Raw genomic sequence first — 23,670 nt, 5'->3', positions numbered from 1 at the left:
TAAAAATACACCTTATACCATTCATTTTTTGTTACCACAGTTTACTATTTACGACGTACCATGTTTTTATTCACAGATACGGAAACCTGGTTACATTCTCAGAGACCGTATACCGAGCTTATCAGTATAAACAAAATTATTTTGTAATATGTAATTTGTATTCAAAATGCTCTAAAATGCAATAAATCTTTGTATTCGTAATTTCGTATTACTTTTAACATTTTCTTTTGAATTTGACAGTTTTCTAAAGCGGGTGCTAACGTTACTGATCATACTGCAGACAATATCATTCATTATGCCCCGGCTGAAGAAGAGATCATTGGAAACCAAAGCTAGGATATCGCGAATGAAACGAGCCGAAAAGCGAAGAGAACAAATTTTGATTTTAAAAACACAAGCCGAAGAAATGGAAATTTTATGGTATGAACCATGATTTCAAATTTTTTATTTGCTTAGTTATCCTTAAAATTCAATCATTTCAACCCACAAAATTGCTCATAAAACAAGAATGTATTTTACTTACTTACTTGTATGTAATTACATTGACTTACTGTTGGAATTATTAACTTTATTTTTATTTGAGTAAAATTTGAATTTAGTATAAAAAAATAGACCTAGTATTTAATTCAATTTTACTCATTAATAAATTATCAATCTTTAGGTATAATTGAGACTGGAAGACTACTGGCTAACTTAAATGTTCATGGAATACAATTAATCTATTAAAACTAATTTTACAATTATTAAAACTTATTCTAACCATAAAACAGGATATTAATCTGTTATAATGTTGCCACGGTATGTTAAAATTCGATTAGCTAGTTGGAATTCCATTAAATATTGATCATGTTTTATATTTACTTTTAATTAGTTATTAAAAACTACAAAAAAGACCTAATGATTAAATATATTTAAAATTATAATAAATAAAACTAATATGATATGACGAAGGCCCAAATTCTGAAATATCCAATACAATTTGTTCAAAAGGATCCTATTAACTAAGCTTTTGCTTCTAAATGAACTCTACCAAATAAGACTCAAATATATGTCAAAAAGTACCACAATTTGGTTTTTCTTTATTTCAAAATATTCCACATTCTCTCCATGTTTTGACAGTAAACTCTAGAGATAGGGTCCATAAAGATGTATTTTTAGTTAGTACAACTACAATGATAACTTACGATTTAAATATAGCAATCCAAAAATATTATTTATTCACCACAGTAGGGCGATAACAGACAAATGTGTACAACAGTTTTTATATTTCATTGATACTTAATAATATATGATATTAATATAGATAGTACAGTGGAACTTCAGTATCTCAAATACTCAAGGGACAGAAAAAAAATTTGACATGCCGAAATTTTGATACAATGAGGTTCTGCTGTAATAATATGATTATGATTTAAGTATAGTTATTTAAATAAACATGATTATTAAATGTTCAACTAGTGAACCATCTAATAATTTAATGTACTCTATGATTAAACATATTTTATAAATGAGTATAAAATATATTTTACAATATTATGTCTAACATATTAATTATGTATTTAGTCGTGGCATAAGAAGTGAAGGAGCTCTTGTACCACCTATCAGACAAACAGCATCAATATTTAAACAACCAGTTACTGTTCATAAGAACCAGGAAGGAAAAGTCAAAGCAGACTTCAAACACGGAAGACAAGAAAAACCTAGACAAGTAAAGCAGTATATTTATTAATCTATGGACTTACTATAATATCATTTGTTGTAGGTATTTTGGGAGAAAAGACTTGAAGGTATTCGAGCGTCAGAAAAAGATGGTTATGAATTAGGTACCAGGTGGACTGGTCTATTGCGACCAGCTGGTCCTCATGTTAGTGACGATACTCTATTGCAGAGTGTAGCTACTGCTTTACATGTATGCGCTATGCCAGTGACTGGACAACCTCCGATGCGATCTCATTATGATAAAGAAATTGTGTATCGGATTCCAGATCAACCACTTGTCCAGGTATGGTATATTTTAATATAATAATCAGTATAAAAATATAGTTATTAAAACCAATATAATAAATGTATATTTGTATGTAAAATAAACATTGTTTATTTTTATAGGAAGTGAGTGTAACCGTTGAAGACATCAAAAGTCAAGAAGAACGTGTAATAGCAGCCAGAAAACGACTTCAAGAAATAATGGTAAAAATCAAATAACATTTTAGTACTTTTTTCTCACTTTTTTTAATTTTTATCTTTTATGACTTAATTAATATTAATAACAATATGCAAATAAATTGATATTTTTTTTTATTTCATCCTATTGTCTTATTAAAAAAAAAAATGTGGCCTGTAACTACTTAAGTATGTTAATTTTTAGTATATAAATATTAAATAATAAATACTCCAAGTTATCTTAAAATCTTACAGATATTAAGTGTGTACATATTATAGTAGTTACATGTGGTTACAAACTCTACTGTTAAGAATAAAATAACTTAATAACTGATTGTGGATAACAACTTTGCTCTCATAAAATGAGTATTGCAAACATTTGTTATTAAATAATAATTACCCTTACAATTAATAAATTTAAATTAACAGTTTGAATACATATTGCAATAATTTGTGTTACCTAATGAAAAAATGTATATAGTAAGTAGCCAAGTAGGTATTTGTTTAGATAAAAACATGTAATCAAATGCATATTACATAACAATTATGTACCTACAGGCTACAAATTACTACCTCTCTTATTAAATATATTTAATAATGAATAGTTAACAGAATATCTATAAATTATAATGTAATCATAATACTTACATGTAAAGTTGAAAATATAGCCTTTTGAACTATTTTATGTTATTAATTAATATAAAATACGATTGATTTATAATTTACACGGTTTAAGTAAATATAAGCAATATTCTTTATCTTTAATAACGATATTCCAAAAATAAAACCTAAACTTAAGCATCTTGTATTATATTTTTTTTTTAATCTTTCAGTTTATAAGCTGTAATTAAGTCTCTGAAAAATGTTAGTATTTTTAAATTTATATTTCAAGTTTTCTTATAATATAACCAAAAGTTCAACGTGACCTGTAAACATTTTTCAGTTTTCAAATATATTCAAGACAATCTTATGTTCATAATCAACTCCCGGACATACTTTAATATTTATATAAAACATTTCATAAAAAAATTAGTAATAATGTAATATTAACTATTTTAAACACCATTTAACATTGACATTCTATTTATTTAATTCTTATCTAACTATAGAAATATTATTAATTTTGAAAAAGTTTTGCTGAACAAATTTTTTTTTATCTGTGTATAATTATATTATACTGAATTAATTTGTTAAATAAAAACCAAGAGAGCAGCTTATTATTGTGAGATAACACATTTTATATCAGTAGAAAATTAAGAAATCAAGCAGATGGCCACTTAAGAGGACACCATACTCCAACACCCATCAATATTGGTCTCAGTCTTACAAATGTTCAACAATATTTAGAATTAAATATTAAACTATTAACTACCCATTATTAATCTTAAAGATAAAAAAACAATCTATATTTGTACAATGTATACTGGTTTTACGATATTTTAATTTCCTAAATTGTTTTTAAATATTGCAATATTATTCTACTTTACCTACTCAAAAATTTTTAATAGCCAATAGGTAAATTTTCTCTAATATAAAAGCTAAATTATTATTATATAATACAAAATTATCATACAAAATCCGCTGAACACAAATTTGCAGTATAGCCAGGAATTTTGTGTAGGGGGAGCTACATCCCATATTGCATATGCATGGCCAGATTGGTCTGGTAAGCTACCGAGGAAAACTTGATGGACCACTCAAAATATGGGCTGGCTTTAAGTGTTTGGCCTTATTTTTTTTTTATTTTTGTGATAAATTAGTACAAGCATTGGTAGAAAGTATAATTGATTTGAATTATTTAAACCGTGCAGTTGCTGTAGCTGTAGTCAAACGTTAGAAATTCTAAAACTCAAAAGGCCGATATCTTGCCAATCCGGCGCTGTGCCTATGTAGATGGTAAAAAAATTACTTAGTGTCAAAATGTATATATGTACAGTTTAAAATTAGATATCATACAATGTAGATTTAATAATAATTAGGAATGAATTTAAAATATATATATATTATAATAATTATGATCCCCAATATGCCAGCTGCATTCTTATAAGAGTATTTTTTAGTTGAATCATTCAACACATTTGGGTATGGTGTCTAGTGTCCTTTTAATTACGTTTCATCCTACAGCAAAAAAATTGTTAATTGTGTCATTGGCGAACGTGCCCAATTTTGTATTGCATTTACAATATTAAGCATACTTCTTATAGTATGATGTGAAAGACCTAAATAAAACTGGGTTTATCTTTTAAATTCATTTAGTGACGTCAACCGGCAAAAATGTTGAAGTAAAAAACATTGCCCATAGTCAGTAAGTATATTACTAAATTAAAATTAAGCCTACCTATTTAAGTGGCTTGTGACATGGATGGTCCGATCCTGCAGTTTGTGAACTCACAGTTCTTCGTATAGGTATAGTACGTATTCTTTGTAGACAATAAATTACTAAAATGTTTACCTACCTGATTGAAGTGCGTCAACTTATATATTTATATTATTTATATATATATACATTTTATAATGCACTTATTACTTATACTTATAGTGCTCCACGAATACTGCTTTTGTATTATTCTATTCTGATATTTTCAATAGTATATTATTATATTATATACAATACTGCCCTACTATTAAGGCCATACAAACCAATCTTCGACACGGGACTGCAGATTATTTATTATAGCTACAGAATCACCCCCTACCCGAAGAAATACTGCATACACTGTTGGACATCTTTATTGTATGTTATATATACCCATAATAAATTATAATATTTACTCACCCATAAACATTCACTTTTGCATTTACCCACGACTTCATCTTCACTAAGAAACCTCTATTATATTCGACCATTTATATAATGATATTTTCTATAATGTATAAACCAGGATTCACTAGTGGACCAGTGACATTTTTTATTGGCCCTGATGATCGTGTAACTATAAAATATATAATATAGATTTTACATTTTTATAATAAAATGTGTATTTGAATGTATGAAGAAAAAATTCATTAGTAATGATTTGGATTGAAGAAAATTTGGTAAGTTTCAAAACGGATTCCTGTAGAAATTAGTAGGTGACCCCTAATATAAGCTATAGCCCTATAGGTATATATTTATATAAAATATATAACACTATTTAAAAACACTAATTTTTATAATGTTCGATAGAGCGTTAGCGTTTTATTGAATGCACTCGTTATTCGTATGACGTATTTAAAATCGGTTTTCTGTTACCTTATGCAGTTATACGCATTGATACATATATTATGTATATATAAATGTTAATGTAGACATGGCGAAAAATATGTTGATTTTGATAAATCAAAATCAAACTATACGAAGAACGATGTTTTCTTGTTGGTTAATATTACTTAAAATACTTGGTATATCGTATTATTTTATTATTTATTTTTAAATAGCTATTAATAACTTATCTTACTATTACAGTAGTTATGGAAGTTAAATTTATTCTTTAAAAAAACACTGTATTCGTGATATTATTCATTATTATAACATTACATATATTATATTATTTATATTGTTTCTAATTATCATTTATCAAGAATATGTTTAAATTACAATAACTAAAATCGTTATTATTTATTCAAATATCCAATTCCGTCAAAATTTAAACTTTAAATAACTAGAAAAGTAAATAATTGTGCCGATAAATATTTTAGATTTCAGTAAGAAGTAAAAATACAAACCTTCCAATCAATAACATTGCATATGATTACAAACCCGCTTTTCTATGTACAAAACCACACGCTCCACTCAGATTTAAATATTCAATCAGTCTCAGAGGAAGCAACATCGTTCTGCAAGCTTTTTCATTACCGCCTGACAAACCATTCAAACCCTCTGATCTATGCCTTTTACTCTGCAAACATTTCAGGAAACCCGCCGATAAGTCTAAAGAGAAACTGATGTAGAGACCTACTAACAATATATATATATAAATAATCAAATAAGTCTAAAACATTTTATCGTTCACGTAAAAAATGTTACTTCTGAGTAGTTTCTTTGAATTAAATTTTTTATGTACAAAAAAATGTATAAACCTTCTATCACATATGTTTATTGTAAAAATACTTTTCTACTGATACTATAATATGTTCAAATATATGTTAAAAAAAAAATAAGAAGTAAGTATTATTTATGAATTTATGATAAATGATTAATTAGAATCAAATACGATCCTCATAGACCTAAGTCGAATTATATAATTAACTAAACGTAGTTTCATTATAAAACAATCACATTCGTAGCTTCACGCGTTGAATGTGCATAACGTAGACGTATAAACTACATTACCCTACAAGCTACAGCCAAAGATTGATCCAAACGGTCCAGTATAAAGGTTTTGATTGTTAGACGTTGTCACCTCTATCCACAACAATTAAATTACATCACTAATTCGTATATTACATGATTACGATACAGAATTAAGATGCGAGTATCTGGAACACAAAATATGTTTTAGAATCAAATTATCAACCAATAACCATTTTTACAAATACCACTTAGTTTTATTTGCCCACTGGCCTGCAAAATACGTCACGTACAATCGTTTATAGACTATTATAAAATAATTATATTTAATTTTATCGCTGGTTTCAGTATTTTTTGTTCTGTAGTTCATATAATATACTGACTATAGTAAGTAGTGCGCGTATCATTGATCTTATAATAATTTATTGATATGCTGGTATTTGAGTACATATTTGAACAAATTGCGTTTCTTTATGAATGTGCAGTTGACAGTTGTCAAATACATTGTTTCGTATAATTAATTATCAGTTTTCATTGTTTTCACTACCAGGTAACTATTCCATTTTTATATTAATAATATCTGTATAAGAAATATAAGATGCATTTATAACTTATAAGATGTGTAACGAATAACATTCATACACAGCGTACAAGGTTATATCGAATTTGCATTGTAATGACTGTCTGTGTTATCACTGTTATTACATATATTATTTTCGATAATTTGTATAAATTACGTATTTCAAATTAATATCTCTACAAGTATGTTATATATTTGTGACCATATTTGATAACCACTGCTGTGGATTGTATCAATAGCGTACTTAGATCTGCTTTTTTGGTGGAGGGGGGGCGAGGGGGGTAATTTTTAAATAGACAATTTGGAAAAATATACATCTCTCAAGAAACTAATTATTTCTACAAATTCAATTTAATTACAAATTCACTTCAAATAAATAAATAATAAATTAGGTACTTACCTAATAATTTACTTTTTTAAGCACCAGTAAATGCTGTATTAACCTGCCAGTCAATAACAGTCATACTAATTATTAAGTTTCTGCTCTATAACGACATAAGTAATATAGATAATATAGCCTGGATGTAGGTAATTTGTATTTAAAAAAATATTCAGATGGTGACTATATTTGAAAATATCCACTTATAGAAAAGGTACAGATTTCCCATATAAATATAGTTTGTACTCCTATATTATAAACCTCTAAAAATAAATCTCAGTGTCACTGACCATGATCACATGAAACATTGTTTACTACAATACATCTATCGCCATGGTATTTATAATGAAATGACCCATTACGTATCACCAAATCTCCAAACTGATATCTGATATTCTGGCTATCTTTATCTAGCTTATCGTACCCATAATAAACGCATATAGTAAGTTGACGCGCACTCAAACCATTGACCAGTGACCAGTGACCACTGTTATGTTACTTTAGTAATTTTGTCAATAATAACAGCAAATAGCAATTAGACGCTAATGTACTAGTGATACTACCTAATAATAATTTACACGTCATCGTCGATAGTAATTAAAACAATTTTCCAATTAATGTATTAACCATATTATCTTGATACATTTATTTACGATATACCAAATACGAGTAGGATTAATAATGTATGCGTATAATAGTAATAATGATTTATACCTACTAATTTTATTTGTAACTAATGGTGTTTCCACGCGTGATTGGTGATTACCGTTTATGTTACATGCATGGATAATGATAGTTAAATAATAATACGTGAATAGTAAAAAATACTAAAAATAAAATCGTATTTTGAAAAAAAAAATGTACTACATCTTTCGGACGAGCTGAAAATTTGACAACCCTGGTAGTACAGTATACACTATACATTTTCCCACTTCCCACTTAACCATAAATTCGAAACTGCGAGTACCTACGCATAATGCATAGGCATACATGTATTAAATACAAATGCGAAAAGTCAAATATTCTCAATAATTTTACACGTGACCAGTGTACTATTGCTACGTAGTGTAGTTTCCGTTGCCTTTTTACCTGAACACATCGCGTATGTGCCTATACGCAACACTTTTTATCCGAACTTGGGATGATATAATCGTAATAAAAATAAAAAAAACCTACTGAAACTTTGTCCTAAGCTCGTAGAAAATATAACATTATAATAATATGGTGGTAATATTAAAACAGTATTTTTATACACATATATATATATAGGTGCAGTGGGACTGGCAAACCGTTTCCCCGCGACTGTATTATTATTATGGTATATATTTTTTTTTTCGATTGTTGTGTACCTATGCATAGGTACATCGGGTTAACGAACATTCATGCCGATCCCGAAACTGATGTCGTGCAAACGCATTTACGCATGTAAAATGTAAATGACATATAATTTGGAAAGGGGGGCGTTAGCAGTGCTGCGACAACGCATGTTATTATTAAACCTAATATAATACACCATATTTATGTACGTATATTGTATACGTGATGTTCAACAAATATGAATTATGCCATATAGTATTACAACATAATAGGAGTTTGATTAAAAAGTATGGTGCACAGGCGCCCGGTCTGAAATTAATACGCATTATTATTTATCGAATAATGTTGAATATTATACGACGACACGCATATCCACGCAGTAGTGTTTGATAACCGGCAATAACCGGAAAAAAAGCGGGGAGAGCAATTCGTAAAACTAAACTTCCACCCCCTCAATCAATAATACTTCGTAATATTTTATTTTTTTTTTTGTGAATATTATGATATTCAAATATATTTGTGGACGACGGTTTAACGATTCCTTTGAAAACAAATAATTTATTGTCGTCCGTTGCTACCTTTTACGGAAACTAGTTCAGTATGGAGACTTTTATGATAAGTGACTAACGTATTGTTATACGTTAATGTAATTTCACAGTTTTTTATGACTGGTCTGTATAAAAAAAAATTTGATTTCCGATGATAAAATATGACAAACACGATGACTTAGACAACAAGACAAGTACAATAACAAGTGGCCGATAAAGACGAACGAAGACGACCGGACGATGATAGGTATATACTGACACAGTAACGGTCAGAGCGACGAGCACGAGGAGACACGTCTCATTGCGCTGCGTAATTTGTAATAATTACCATTTACTACACGCACCCGTCAGCCATATTATACCATAACGATTAACGTCCCCCCCCCGTCAAAACACACGAAACACACGAAACTCGCGAGTTATTATTACCACTTACCTGACAACAGTCGTAGGCACACTATATACGCTATGCCTATATACTTTCCACGTTTATTTGTGCTATTTTTGAACGATTGGAAACGAATAATCACATTCACACAACAGTAACGCACTATAATAGTGGTTGTATATTATTATGTATCGATAAAATATATAATAACTCTACTCTTAAAATACGAGTAAAATCGGTGCTTTTCATTGACATTTTCACAAAAATTAAACTATTTGTTTTTCGAATTCGAAAATTTGGTTGAAAATCATGTCTATTGATGGTTCATCATCACAGCACTTTACCACAAACGAAATATGTTATAGGTAGGCTTGCCAATCGTTCCGTCGTCCCGGTTATAAAAGCTGAAAGAAAACATGTACACTGTCATAGGCGTGCGCACGGTGGGTTCCGGGTGTGCCTGGGCACCCCCCGACATGTAATTTAAGTCCTATAGCATATATATATATATATGTGTCCGTAGGCATTTTAACTAATGTCACTATTAGAATAAAAATGATATTTTTTTCTAAAATATATGTTGTAGAAAATGATGTTTTAAGATAAAAACAATTATACAAGTTAAAATATTTTAAATTTGCGTGGTAAAACTTATTATGATTATAACAGCTAGATGTCATTGACTACAAAAGTAAAAAAAATAAATAAAATATATTGCAATCATCTTGAAAATAGATTTTAGATCCAACTATCTATAATGAAATATTATAAAACTTGGTACTAGTAATACTACTGATTAATATGTGATAAAATTTAAATAATGTTTATTCGGGCATTATAATTTATTAAAATATGTACACGTCTTGCCCAAATTCAGAAAAGGGCCCGAAAAAATTGTAGGCTACCCCCGAAATTCAGATCTGCGCACGCCTATGTACACTGTGATTGTATCATTATGATATAACGATTTGTACTTAAATATTAAATAACTATTAAATATTACTAGTGAACAATACTGTATCTCCGTATCGATGTCATCGCACATCACGCATCGAATACAAGACTGGAACGTGGATATTTCAAAAATATTAAAATAAATGTTTTAATGTTATTTTATATAAACGTAAATAACCAGTGGCTGCATAGGTAATAAGCACATCCAAACGGGAATTTCGAGAAAAAAAATTAAAAATAATTTACGTTTTGCTCTCTAATAAATAAACCGATAGAATATAATAAACACCAATAACGTTGTTAAATGTATTCCGTGTCATGGCACTCTTTATACGACCTAGGCATTTACGGGAGGATCGAAACGCATTAGTTAATTGCGTGGTTGAAAATGTGAAGAGTTAATAATATTATTATAACGCGTTTTATATTACGTTTAGATCAAACAGTAAACACTGCGTAGATACCTAAAGCCGTAATCGTTACTCGGCAATACTACCATTACTACTGCACTATAGATAGTGCATAGTGTAATCATATAGTATATACCTACGCGGCTGTGCGTAGACTGTTTTTTATAATTTACGACCGTGAATAGCGTGATACACCTATTATGTACACATTTTATTTGTACGAGTAGGGAAAGTAAAGTACGTTTAAAAAAAAAAATACATTCATTTTTCACTGAAACTTGTCCAAATGTGAAGAAAAAAACCACACAACGTCCCTTAAGGGTAGTTTTGTTACGAAAGTAAAACAGGTATACATACATATATATATAAAATATAAAACTGAACGTGGGTACCAAACTAGAAAAAAAAATCTGGACCGGAAGTTTTTTGTCGAAATTACTATTCTTCTACCAGACTTAGCGGTATACAGTGTCCCTAAAGAGAAAGCAGGTAGTTTCAATATTGAACTGCCATCGATCCAGGAACAAGAGATGCAGCCTTTGTTATACAAACGACGCACATGACATTAAATGACACCAGCTGGTGTTTATTTAATATAAGTTACAACTGACGATCACTTTAGAGACAATTTCTGGTGTTGTTTCCAGTTACTCAGTGGTGACAAAAAAAAAAAAGAAAACAAATCCTATTTTGGGTGCAAAAATGTCAAAACCGTAATAATATTACACTTTTTTGTTCATATAATTTATATTTTATGCTGATAACACCGTTGTAGTATTAGTGAATTATATATTTATTACTTATTAGAATTGTATAGAAGTTTACATTAAAATAAAAAATACACGAGTTTTAACGATCAACTTGTAGATTTGTTGACGTTCGAATAAGTACGTATCAATTGTACGTACATACGATTATCGATATTTAAGTATCCAACCATCCTAACCATTTATAAAAAAATGTGGTGGAAAAATATTTTCCTCAAATACGACAATTATGAAAACCCGTACTCACTGCATGGGTTATTGATCATAAATTCATAATCATTACATTAGGTATTTAAGTATTTTATTATACTTCTAAATACTTTTGATAAACCAATATATTTATAATTTTAAGACCAGTAACATGTTGCAGTGTATAATTTTCACTCGATATCATAAATAGCCAGATTTCAAGTAGGTACTGGATCCAGTCAAATCGACTTTTGCATTAATATGATAGTGAAAGGAAATGGATTATTAAATAACTAAAAAAAAAAAATAGACATTTTTTATATATATATTATAATATATTTTTTTATACTGAAAAACAATTATTTAGGATTTTTATAATAATACAAGTTACAAATCATCTTCGTTACTTTTTTTTATAATATAATATAATATTATAAATAGAAACACAAAAACATAATTATATAATTTTTAAACGCTAAATACAACTTACTTTCATTTAATTATAAGGATGATGAGCAGTTTTCAATACATAAATTACACTTCGAACAATACGGGGATCGTAATAATATACTTTGGATGTTTGATTATTATTATTGTTTAATTACTTCGTATCATTTTAATTATAATAATAAAAATAAAAATAAATATTTACTTTATTTATATTATTATACTTTCATTATTGCTTTATAATCAGTCCTTGTTGTTTGCAAGTATAATAATGCAAAGTAAAAATATTGAGATCGAAAAAAAAAACAGGGGATATAATATAAATTTGTTACATTATAATTAACTATCTAGTTATTCTTCAGACAATATAATTATTACAAGATACATATTTTACTGTTAAATTAAAAAAAAACAAGTCATGTGTACAATTAAGACACCAATTTATAATACTGATTTGGATTTAGGCCGAAATAAAATAATGAAAACTGCATCTTAACACTCAAAAAAAAAAAAAAAAACAATTCCTCATCAATCCCGTCTCTAATATGATATAAGCTTGACAACCATATATTTCGATTAGTCTAAAATATTAATTCTTAACGCAACTTTTTAGTAGAAATTACCTTAAACAGTAATGGGCAACAATCACACTTTGATTGTGCTCTATTACTGTATTTTAATTTATAATATAATATGTCTATATTATTAGTTATAATATATTTATGCTAAATTTTGCTAATAACAAGAAATTTATGAAATTCTCACAAAAAAAAAGTTTAAAAAACAATTAAAGCCGAGTATAAATATATGTATAAAATTTATTATATATATAATTATTTAAATTTGTATATATGCTTATATAAATTGAATTATGTTTATGATTATCAATCTGGTCTGTTTTTTTAAAATTTATAAACAGTTCTCAAACGTATAAAATTATTTTTAAATAAATAATTCTTAATTTTTTTTTTTAATTAATTTTTTTAAATTTTTTTTAGAAATAAAAGTATTAAATGCAATTTATGAAGACTCAAGCCATGTTTTTTTTTTGTTGTTTCGAAAATGCAGAAAAATATTCTTTGGGCCTAACACAGTAACTAGATTATTAAACACAATACATAATTATTATTATATACAACCAAAAAATGGAAAAAAAAACAGAACACAAAATATAAAAGCAATAAGGTTTTTTATTTTATATAAATAAAAAAGTATGAATAAAAAAATGTGCACTAAGAAATAAACCAGAACAATGTTTATATCAAAAAGTAAACAAAAGATCCTAATAAATAATACTAGTTCGGTATATTTTTTTAAGTATCAGTATTAACATCAAATACTATTAAAAAATAAAACATCACAACTAAATAATAAAAATATGTAATAATTAAAATGTAAATAACTATTAGTATTTTTCAGATAAATATATGAAATAAAAAAGTATAAAAATAATAAAAAGAAAAAGTTAACTAAGTAGCCTAACTACATACTTAACAATGCAGTGGAGATGGGATAGGGCAATAATGATTACGGGGGGTTATGGGCGGGGAAATTTAATAAATAACAAAAATATACAATTTGTTTAAGTATAATATCTCTAGAAAACGAAAACTTTTTTTTGTTTTTTTTCTTAAATAAATTTTTTCTTAAGAGTATGTAAATAGTTACGATATAACATTTCCTCATTCACTCTAAAAACCAAAATTACTACACAACATTATTTTAATATATAATATATATAAGAATAAGTATTTAGACATTAAATTAAGATTCATTTAATTATATTTATATATAAATATATTTAATATTATTTTTATGATGCTACATATCAAAATGTAAACAATTTTATTGGAAAAAATATGATTTTTTTTCTTCTTATTTTTATTATTTTAACACGAAATGGCACATTTTAATGTTCAAGGTTCTTAAATTTGGCAATATTAGGACTTACAATAATAAAATATTTGTCATTTTAGTTTAATATATAAAAATTATAAATTATATTACATAAGTAGATATAAAATTTAGGTCTATATATTTGCAATGCCTTTGACGCACCATGCACACACTCACGTAAGCTTTTATATTAATTATTATATTAAATGAGTCATTTTTATTTTCCTAGTTTTCATCCAGTCTTTGTCGGGCGAGCAGTGTAGGCGCTAACATATAACCTATTTCATTAATTTTATTCTACTCTACCATATGATTGTATTTTAGTTAAATTGAGCTTAAATTAGCTAGTAAAAAATGTCTAAATTCAATTAAGGTGTTTTGAGATGGTGGGGTGTCGAGGTATAAGGGATAATTGGCAGTTTAAATCACAGCCCGATCACCACACCTATACTATTAAAATGTGCCGCTTCGAAATGGAACAATTTTTTTAAATAATTTATAAAATATATATTTATATATTATATAGAAATCTTTCAATTATTTAATTGTGTAAAAAAAAAAAAAAGAAAATGAATGAAAATAATATTAAAAATGACCATGGCTTATATGGATGTAAATTAAGCTTTGAATAATATATATTATATACCTTTTATATATAATAATAAAATTTATGTTACATATATTTGTAAAAACTTTGTGTAAACTGTGAAGAAAAAAATTATTATATTTAGCACCAAGGTCCAAGATTGTTGGAGGTAGGTGCTGTTTATTTTCTTTAAATGGTTTTTGTAAAAAAACTTAACAAGGGATATGTCAGTATACATTATTAAAATCTTACACAGTCGTGAGAAAAACCGAAACAAATTTTTAACATTTGTTCACAGTAATTGCGTTTAAAATCTAACACCTACAAAAAAAAAAAAAAAAAACTCAAAGAGAAAAATTTGTTGATAATAAATTATTAATCACTAACACTGGCAATATCATCTATATTAAATGTCATGTTTTCTGGCGAGAACATTCTAGTTACGACTTCTCATAGAGATCGTCGGTCAATTTTTGAGAAAAAAAAAACTAAACAAATAACATATTTTATCAACAAAATACACAATAACCAAATGGATAATAATAAAAATTCTTTAAAAAGAATAATAATTTAATAATAATAATTAAATAAAAAAAATGACTCGTTTTGTAATGTTCGTCAATTAAATCAATCAGCCTTCGATTGAATCCCTTTTTTCGTTCCACTAAATAGAGCGATATAAATGTTGTGTTTACTATAATCTAAGTTTAATAATACTAAATGTTTTGGATCTGTTTTTAGGAATCATTTAGGTACTAAATAAGGGATCATTATGGTACTTTCTATGTTTGTCCTTAGCTTAAGAGATGATGCGAATAGCTTGACGCGCAGGTATCTTACAAACCGGACAGTGAGATAGTCCATTTGAATCGCAAGCGCTTGATGCGCAATCCAAGCAGAATAAGTTGTGACCACATGGAATAAGAGCGGCATCAATATCTCTCATGTGACACACTAAACAAGTCTTTTTAGCTGGCGGTGGAGATGTTGAACTTGCGGGAGATGGTCTGGACGATCCCATGAAACCCCAGAGGCCAACATTCTCGAACGATGGTGATTCTCCGCCAATTCCTTCATCTGACCATATGTTTCCCAAGTCGCCAAGTGCCGATACACCAGAACCACATGAGCTTACTGAACCAGAGCTGCATCCTGAACTGCCGGACAATATGGCTGGGCCCATGGAGTCTGTTAAATCAAAAAGACCGGCCAAAGGGTTGGCTTTGCAGAGGGCAGCTAGGGCAACACCATTTTCTTCATCAGTCATGCCATTACCAGTGCGCAGAGCTATATGTGCTTCAATTTCACGTTTGGCAGTTTCCACGCTGTCTGGCAGGCCGGTAACATCGAATACGGGTTCCTTATCACGCGAAGGAGTTACAATGTATGTGCCAGTTTGATGTTGAATGCGTTTAATAGTTGCACCTTTAGGACCAACGACAAGACCGACAACCCTGTATGGTACTCTAACCTGTACAAACAATAATCATTAGTGCCCACTCTCTTTCACTCTTAAACACAGATTACTTGCAAATCATTGACATACCTGGATTGTGACGTGTCCGGGAACACTAGGAGGTCCTGGCGGCGACAGAGTACCAGCCATGTTCTTGCGAGAAGCTCTGATCTGTGAAAAATGTTCGGCCGCCGACAGTATCTCTTTCTTTGCCTTGGTCACGTCTTCTTTACGTCCTGTCACTACAAATACGGGTTCTTCACCACGCACTGGAGTCTTAATGTATGTGTTAGTCTTGGCGCGCAGAGCCTTAATTTTGCAACCTGGACAAAAAGGGAAAAATTTGATTAAAAATCATCCCTTTTACTGCATCGAAAGCGTTACATCACAGTGTACTTCAATTTATTCCCAACCCTCCCCCCATTACTCATCAACAAGAATGTCACATCATATCGATTTCATACACTCTACTCATCCTCGTAGTTATAAAATAAATTAATGAGGTGCATTATTACGACGGACGGCGCGCGTGTGTGTGATCGTGTCCGAGACGGATGACGGGGCGAGGGAGGAGCGCGGTTTAACAGTCTATCGGGAACCCGTGGTAAGCAGACGCCGCTCACCTTGATAGAGGCAGTTCAACCGGCGCGGTGCTTTGTCTCCAACCTCGCCAAACGACGGCTGGTGAACGCATTATTTAATAATAATAATAAAAAAACTTAATAATATATAATTATTTGAACCATTGCCGCCGACACCATATCGTCGCACATGTGTGTGTATGTGTTACCCAACTAATACTTCTAACAACCAACACCACCTCCTCCACCCACCCACCGATCACTTTATTATATTGGATATGAAATTCGAGAAAAGAACCCGATTTGTTGTATTGTATAATATTATGTGTAAGATATAAAATAAAAAAGTGTAATATAATATTCTGTCGGGACTTAACCGACATTCACCGAGGCGTTCATTATATTATGACGGTACTGCAGTGCAGGCGGGATCCGACATTGTGCATAATTATTGAACATTTTATTATTCGTTCACCGGAAACGATTTACAGGTATCAAACAAAAAATCGTGTGTTTATTTTTAAGGTGGATTATCGGAAGAAAAATATAGACACGACGACGAAATCGACGTCGGCTGTGAAAAAAAAGGACTCGCTGCAAAGCGATGGGGCGGAAAAGAAATTCATTTTTTCGGGTACCGAAAAGTTTGCTCTCTCGCCGATTTTCAATGGAGGGTATATGAAATTATATTATACAGAGAGGATGAGGGTAGGCCGGCCGCACACATAACATTCGAGTGGTAAAAGCGGTGGTGTTGAGAAAGCGGAGGGTAGGTGTCTGCGCGTCGGGTTGAACGGCCTACACAAATCAATTCGCCGACGGTGCGGGGGTGAAGCAACGGCGGAGGGAAGGCGGCGTCCGGATCCCTGCGCGTCGCCGCCGCGCGAAACGCACGCACACACGTGAGCTTCGATTTCGCCGGCGAACGACCGCCGCCGCCAATGACGAGGGGCGCGACGGCGGCGGCAGTATCCAAGGCAACAACATCCGTTGTCATGGGGAAGTGTGTGTGCGTTGTGCAAAGAGGGGAAGCGGCTACGGAGTTTCCAGAGAAGTAATCTTCTACTCGCTCGCCCGTCCGTCTTCTTATACGTAGCGGAGAAGTACGGAAAATGGTGTTTAAAGGGATTATATACGAGACTATAAGACAGTGGAGTAAAAGCCAAACGCGACGACTTTTTTATGAATATAAAATTACGTAGGTACAATAACCGAAAAAAAATATATCATCCCCCGCTCGTAGTCCCCGAGACACGTTACGGCGTTCCAACGACAGAGGTATTGACGGAACCACGAGGTCGCAAATCCGGTTGAAATCGTCGATACAATTCCGCTGGTTTTTCCTATTCATTCGACATTTGAACGATTTTATTTAATTTTCTAAGGTCAACAACACGAACACACATATGGACACAGGTGTATGTATTTCTATCAGTGTTGTTTCTATCCGCGGGTTTTGTTTTACCCTCGCCGCAAAGGGTTGACACACCCTAGCAGCATAATATTTACGGGGTAGATACGCGCGGACTTGTGCGAGGGGTGATGGGAGGTGGCACGGTCGGCCCAGACTGCAATATCGATTTCGTCTTGTGCACACGCGGCGGCGAACACGGACCGCTGCTAGTGGTGGGGTGCACGACCCCTTAATACCACATTATACACGTGCCGTTTTTTCCAACAAACCCAAAACATGGAGAAATAAAATAATTTTCACCGAGGTGCTGAAAATTTTCGCATGACTTGTCGAAATCGACACAATTACTGCGTTTATTATTACAGCATTATTATTATAATATATACCGCTGAACGCGAAAGACGCTTTTCCTTCCATATAATCGGCGGTTCCCACCCACTTTTTATACATTTTTGAGAAAAAAAAAACCAGTATCTGGCATTCTGACGAAAAATAAAGATTCGTCGGATTGTGTTTCTTTTATTATTATTATTAATATGGAATTCCTTTAAATGGGAAAAAACGTATTGTTATAGAGGTATACACGGTATACAATATTCGGGTAGAAAATACGGGTCTTCTCTCTCATCGGCGGTACGACGAAGGTTATAATATATTATACGTAGAGGTTCGCAGTTCAAACATATACACAGATCGGGTCGCACGGTTTAAACAGGTAGAGAAGAGAAGGAGGAACAGGTACAAACATAACACACACACAAAAAGCATTGTGATCCCGAGCGAATGTGGTCCACCATCCAACCCCACGGTGGGCAGCTGGCATTCTCTATACCCGTCGGGGAAACGGTCTAATTTTTTTTTCATCTCGTTTCACGACCACCTGACTCTGAAGAATAAAGGCGACGACGCCACCGACATTGCCCGACACGGGAAAATATTATAAAAATCGATTTATTGTCATCGTCGTTTGGAGAAAACACACCAACATCATCACCACCACCACCAGTTCTTTCCTACCTACTTCTCGGGCATAACCTACACACACACACGCTTGATATTATACATATATATGTATATAAAATAAATTGCCGCTCAGGCGAGAGACACGACGACCACGTGGTTTACACACTGCGTCGACGACGACGACGACCGATGCACATAAAATATTCCAAGGTTGTCTTATAATATTTTAACAACCGATGTTATATTATTGTTGTCCGTTTGGCGGGAACACTTTGTCCGTGTTTTATTAGACTGTTGTTTTTTCACACACGCACGCGCTAACACACACACAGTGTTGTACAAGGCAAATGTTTTGGCCGAAGACCGTGGCCTTGGTAACCACCGGCGCATTGGGTCAATGGTCCTGAGGGGGCCCCCTAATTAGTGTTTAGCGTCGGCGTCGTCGTCATCGTCGACGGATTGATACGCGCGTACGAGGCGGAGTAATGGGTAGGGGTTGAAAAATCGTAACGACGACGGGGCATGGGCGGCGGAAGACGATAAATCACGAAAAATGGTTTTTATTATCACGTTAAAATGAGACGGTTTTTTTTTCTACTTCTTTCTTTCTTTCTCGATGTTTCTCTCCGGTGGTTTCAAGGTTGTGCGAGGAGAGAAGTCTAACCGTCGTCGTCCGAGGTTATAAACGAAATGAAAAAAACTCGAACGCCATCTGACACACACACACACGCAAACAAGCGAACCCGGCGCAACCGATTCGATATTGTTTGTGTGTCGTAATATATAGTGCGCTCGCGAGTCCGTGTGCGTGTGTGTGTAGACCACGAGGTCTTTACCCGGCAGCAGAACAGGAGGCGCCCCGACCGTTTCCTGCCAGCTGTCTCGCCGTGTGGAACGCGAACACACACACACACACACAACCGACGAGAGGTGCTGCCAGACGCTTTTGTTTAATGAAACTTGACGACCGGTTTCAACTCGTCGTCGTCGTAGTCGTTGTCGACATTATTGTTGTTATTACGTGCGTGGTGGTATACTACCGCGCGGCTGCGGTGTATATGTGTGTGTGTGTTTGCATAGACCATAGGGGCAGCCACCGGCGGATCGGATTGCTAGCCCGTACGGATTTACGCGCGCAAATCGACGACGACGGAAACGTGAGATCAACCCGCGCGTACACGATGACAATAATTATTACTATATACACACATACACACACACATATATATATATATATATATCATAAAATAAAACAATACAAAATCCCATCAGACCCGATCGGATTGTGTAGGTATAATACTATAATAAATAATTATTATTCGGACGATAACCGCCGACTAGAACTATCGCGACATTATTTTGTCGTCGGCAATCTCGCGCGCGCCGTTATCGGGAATCTCAATAACCGCCGATGCATATTATAGGTATTATTATTGTCAATATTATAAGCGTCCCGAGTTAGGTTGGCGAACCAACAGGTAGTCGGGCTAAAAATGAAACTGAAATACCCGTGACCGGTATGCTATATACGAATGCGTACGATAAGACCCGATCGCCGGAATCCCCACCGGTTCCAAAAATAAACCCACGTGTGTGTGTGTATGCGGATTATTGAAAAATATATTAAAAACAAATAATTATAATATTATATCATACGCGTACATACGAGTGTACAACACAAAAACGACGTTCCAAAACGATATTATAAAATATTAAAATGTATACGATGAGGGTTATATATAAATAATCAATATGTACAATAATAATAGTAATAACATGTTATATTACCTTGTCTGCCAACGATCTCGGCCACGTGTTCTGAACTGGGTACCGGTACGCATTCGGTCATGTTTTGGCTCTTCTTGTTCCTAGGTTCTTCCGGGAATCCGTGGGGAATGTAGTTGGGCGCCATCGAAGATTGGTCCATGTTTTGGCCACTGGACAGATTGTTGTCCGCCTTCTGTTGTCGCTGTTCGCCGTTCATGTACAGCATGCTGAGTTCCAGGGCCACTTGCAGGGCGCGAGTGTCTTCGATGACCTTGTTGTTGTGTTGGTTGGTCGAGAATTCCAGTTCCGAAAATAACGTGGCTGGCATCTTTAAAGCGACGGTTTTCGACGAAACGACGGTTTTGAGAAAAAAAAGTGGTTTTTAGAAAAATAAATTTCTACGTTAACTTGATAAAAGCGTTTTTTTTTCCTTTGATAATCCGGTCGGCGAAAATCGGTTAGGTATATATTATTATAATAATATTATGTAATTAACGTTAAATTCGTATACTCTTGGCGCGACCCGCGCAAATTACATGTAGCGCGTCGTTTAGGCAGAAAAGATAATTTTTCAAAAACAAACGTTCGCTCGTATATATTATAATAATAATATGATTATACAAATAAAAAAAGGAATTTACGTTCGAATTTTTATTAAAGTCGGGCGGCAGTGGCAGCCGAGTGTAGTACCGCTTGTCGGTTTGTGGTCCGTATTTGAGAGTGTGTTTGTATGGAGTCGACGAGACAACGACGCGATATTTTTACGGTACGTGTAAAAAATATTTATTTATATATTTTAAATAATAATAATATCGTTAAATAGTAGTAGTGATTTTCGGCGCGCGTGTTTGTGTGTGCACGGTGAGTGTTGTACGACGACGACGGCGGCGACGACGACGAGTGCGCGTGGTTAGCGTGCGTGTGAACTCGATGGACTGACTGTACGAACGATTTTCTAACGACTGCCGGTACGAGACGGGGTAGCTGTGCGCGTTTGCTTGCCGGGTTCGCGCGCGCCGCCGGCCGCTTTTTTTTTCCCGTGGTGCGGTGTGCGCGCGCGCGCGCGTGGTGGGGTGGCTACGGGTCCGTCGGCCGCGGGGTAGGGATGTCATGCGGCGGCCGGCCGGCGTCTTTGCTCTCCTCGAGCCAGCCCCACCAGCAACCCGACCGCGAACCGCCCGGCTCGTCACAAACACACGCCGCGTTCGAACGCCTCCCCCCTGCTCCGCGCACACCGTCATCGACGCGGCGTACGCGAACGGCGAGAGGAGGGACCCTCTTCGACACCCGTCTTTCTCACGCGCACCGGTACAGCCGCCGCCGTCGTCGCCGAAAGACCGGCCGGTCGACCACGTGATTTTTTTTTTTTTTTCCCCCTCGAAAAGAAGAAAATAAATCGGAACATTAAATTGTACGCGAACAACCGCCGTACGTCAAATAACGCGTCGTGTTATTGTACGCGTACCGCGAACACTGTCGTAATGATTATCGTCATTATTGTGTGTTACGATGAATATTCCGATTACGAAAACGCGATTTCCGACGGCCAACCGTAGTAATCATCGGTTTCCGCGGAGGCCTACGACGAAATCGTTCACGAAAAGAACAAAAATCAATACCGCCGTGTGTTGTGTTCTTCTTATCGCCCTTTTTCTCGCCACCCCTTCTTCCTATCACCGCAGGTATACGATATTTGCACACGGATTTAAATAACACATTAATGACCAATATGTAATTTTAATAATGGTAACATCGCAATATATTATAATAATAATAATATCATCATTATTATTTATTATTATTTCGTTAACGATATTATTCACCACGTGCCTTTTCCGTCACACGTCGACGGCTACACATACCTATAAAAACGTACTGCAGCAGCCATCGAATTAATATTATTATAATATTACTATAACACACGCACGTTGGATTCGAAAGTGAAAAACCGTTGCGAGCCTCGACTCCGTGACCGTTTTGTATTATATTATTATTATTATTGTCAATGCCGACGAAACGTTATTGGGTATAGGTGTATTCGATTTTTAAAAATAACGACTTATCGGACCGTCCATGGTCACATGTGATCGTCGTCATCGTATTCCGGATTGTACGCGACCTATCATTATTATTATTATTATTAATCGTGTACACGCTTAAACTTTTGGTAATTTTCAGCGTGATAATATCACACCTGTTTAAATTTAAAAATCACTATGATATTTTTTGTCACATTCAACTCCACTAGTAGAATATTTCCGGACATCATTATATATACGCGGAATATTACTACTAGTTATACATATTATGATATGTATAACGTAATATTTATAATATTTTAATTTTATAAAATATTAAAAATTCATAAAAATATTTCTTCCTGCTAAAATGAACAACCGGTATATTATACATTTGTCAATTTATAATACTCGATTCGGTTAATTTTAAATTCATATACTCGCGTTTAAATTAAATAAGCTACGTAACATTAGCTTTTAAAATAATATTAACAACACTGTGTAAACCATACATAAATAGCTTGCATTAATGGTCTAATTTACTAAAACACAATACGAGTATTAAATATTATCCTTATTT

The 23,670-nt window shown here is 32.9% G+C and overlaps 2 protein-coding genes across 2 annotated transcripts; one reads left to right on the top strand and one right to left on the bottom strand.

Moving 5' to 3' along the window:
- Window positions 1–135: 135 nt before the first annotated feature.
- LOC113548694 (methyl-CpG-binding domain protein 2) lies at window positions 136–2,298 on the top strand. Its single transcript, XM_026949709.1, has 4 exons — window positions 136–420; window positions 1,564–1,708; window positions 1,763–2,002; window positions 2,107–2,298. Exons 1-4 carry the CDS (start codon window positions 296–298, stop codon window positions 2,200–2,202), a joined length of 606 nt encoding a protein of 201 aa, XP_026805510.1. The 5' UTR covers window positions 136–295; the 3' UTR covers window positions 2,203–2,298.
- An 11,285-nt stretch (window positions 2,299–13,583) lies between these two features.
- LOC113548805 (RNA-binding protein MEX3B) lies at window positions 13,584–22,039 on the bottom strand. Its single transcript, XM_026949877.1, has 3 exons — window positions 21,094–22,039; window positions 16,438–16,670; window positions 13,584–16,362 (listed from the first exon to the last, which is right to left on the bottom strand). Exons 1-3 carry the CDS (start codon window positions 21,398–21,400, stop codon window positions 15,691–15,693), a joined length of 1,212 nt encoding a protein of 403 aa, XP_026805678.1. The 5' UTR covers window positions 21,401–22,039; the 3' UTR covers window positions 13,584–15,690.
- Window positions 22,040–23,670: the final 1,631 nt, after the last annotated feature.

Source organism: Rhopalosiphum maidis, chromosome 1 (assembly GCF_003676215.2).
Source record: "Rhopalosiphum maidis isolate BTI-1 chromosome 1, ASM367621v3, whole genome shotgun sequence".
Classification (NCBI taxonomy): Eukaryota; Metazoa; Arthropoda; class Insecta; order Hemiptera; family Aphididae; genus Rhopalosiphum; species Rhopalosiphum maidis.
Note: the sequence above shows the minus strand (reverse complement) of the source record. Positions and strands in the feature narration are given on the sequence as shown.

Coding starts and splice junctions, on each gene's coding strand:
- LOC113548694 (XM_026949709.1), top strand. CDS start 296: ATGCCCCGGCTGAAGAAGAGATCATTGGAAACCAAAGCTAGGATATCG. Junction 421..1,563: donor GAAGAAATGGAAATTTTATG/GTATGAACCATG, acceptor TTATGTATTTAG/TCGTGGCATAAGAAGTGAAG. Junction 2,003..2,106: donor CAGATCAACCACTTGTCCAG/GTATGGTATATT, acceptor TTATTTTTATAG/GAAGTGAGTGTAACCGTTGA.
- LOC113548805 (XM_026949877.1), bottom strand. CDS start 21,400: ATGCCAGCCACGTTATTTTCGGAACTGGAATTCTCGACCAACCAACAC. Junction 16,671..21,093: donor CGAGATCGTTGGCAGACAAG/GTAATATAACAT, acceptor CTTTTTGTCCAG/GTTGCAAAATTAAGGCTCTG. Junction 16,363..16,437: donor CCGGACACGTCACAATCCAG/GTATGTCAATGA, acceptor TTGTTTGTACAG/GTTAGAGTACCATACAGGGT.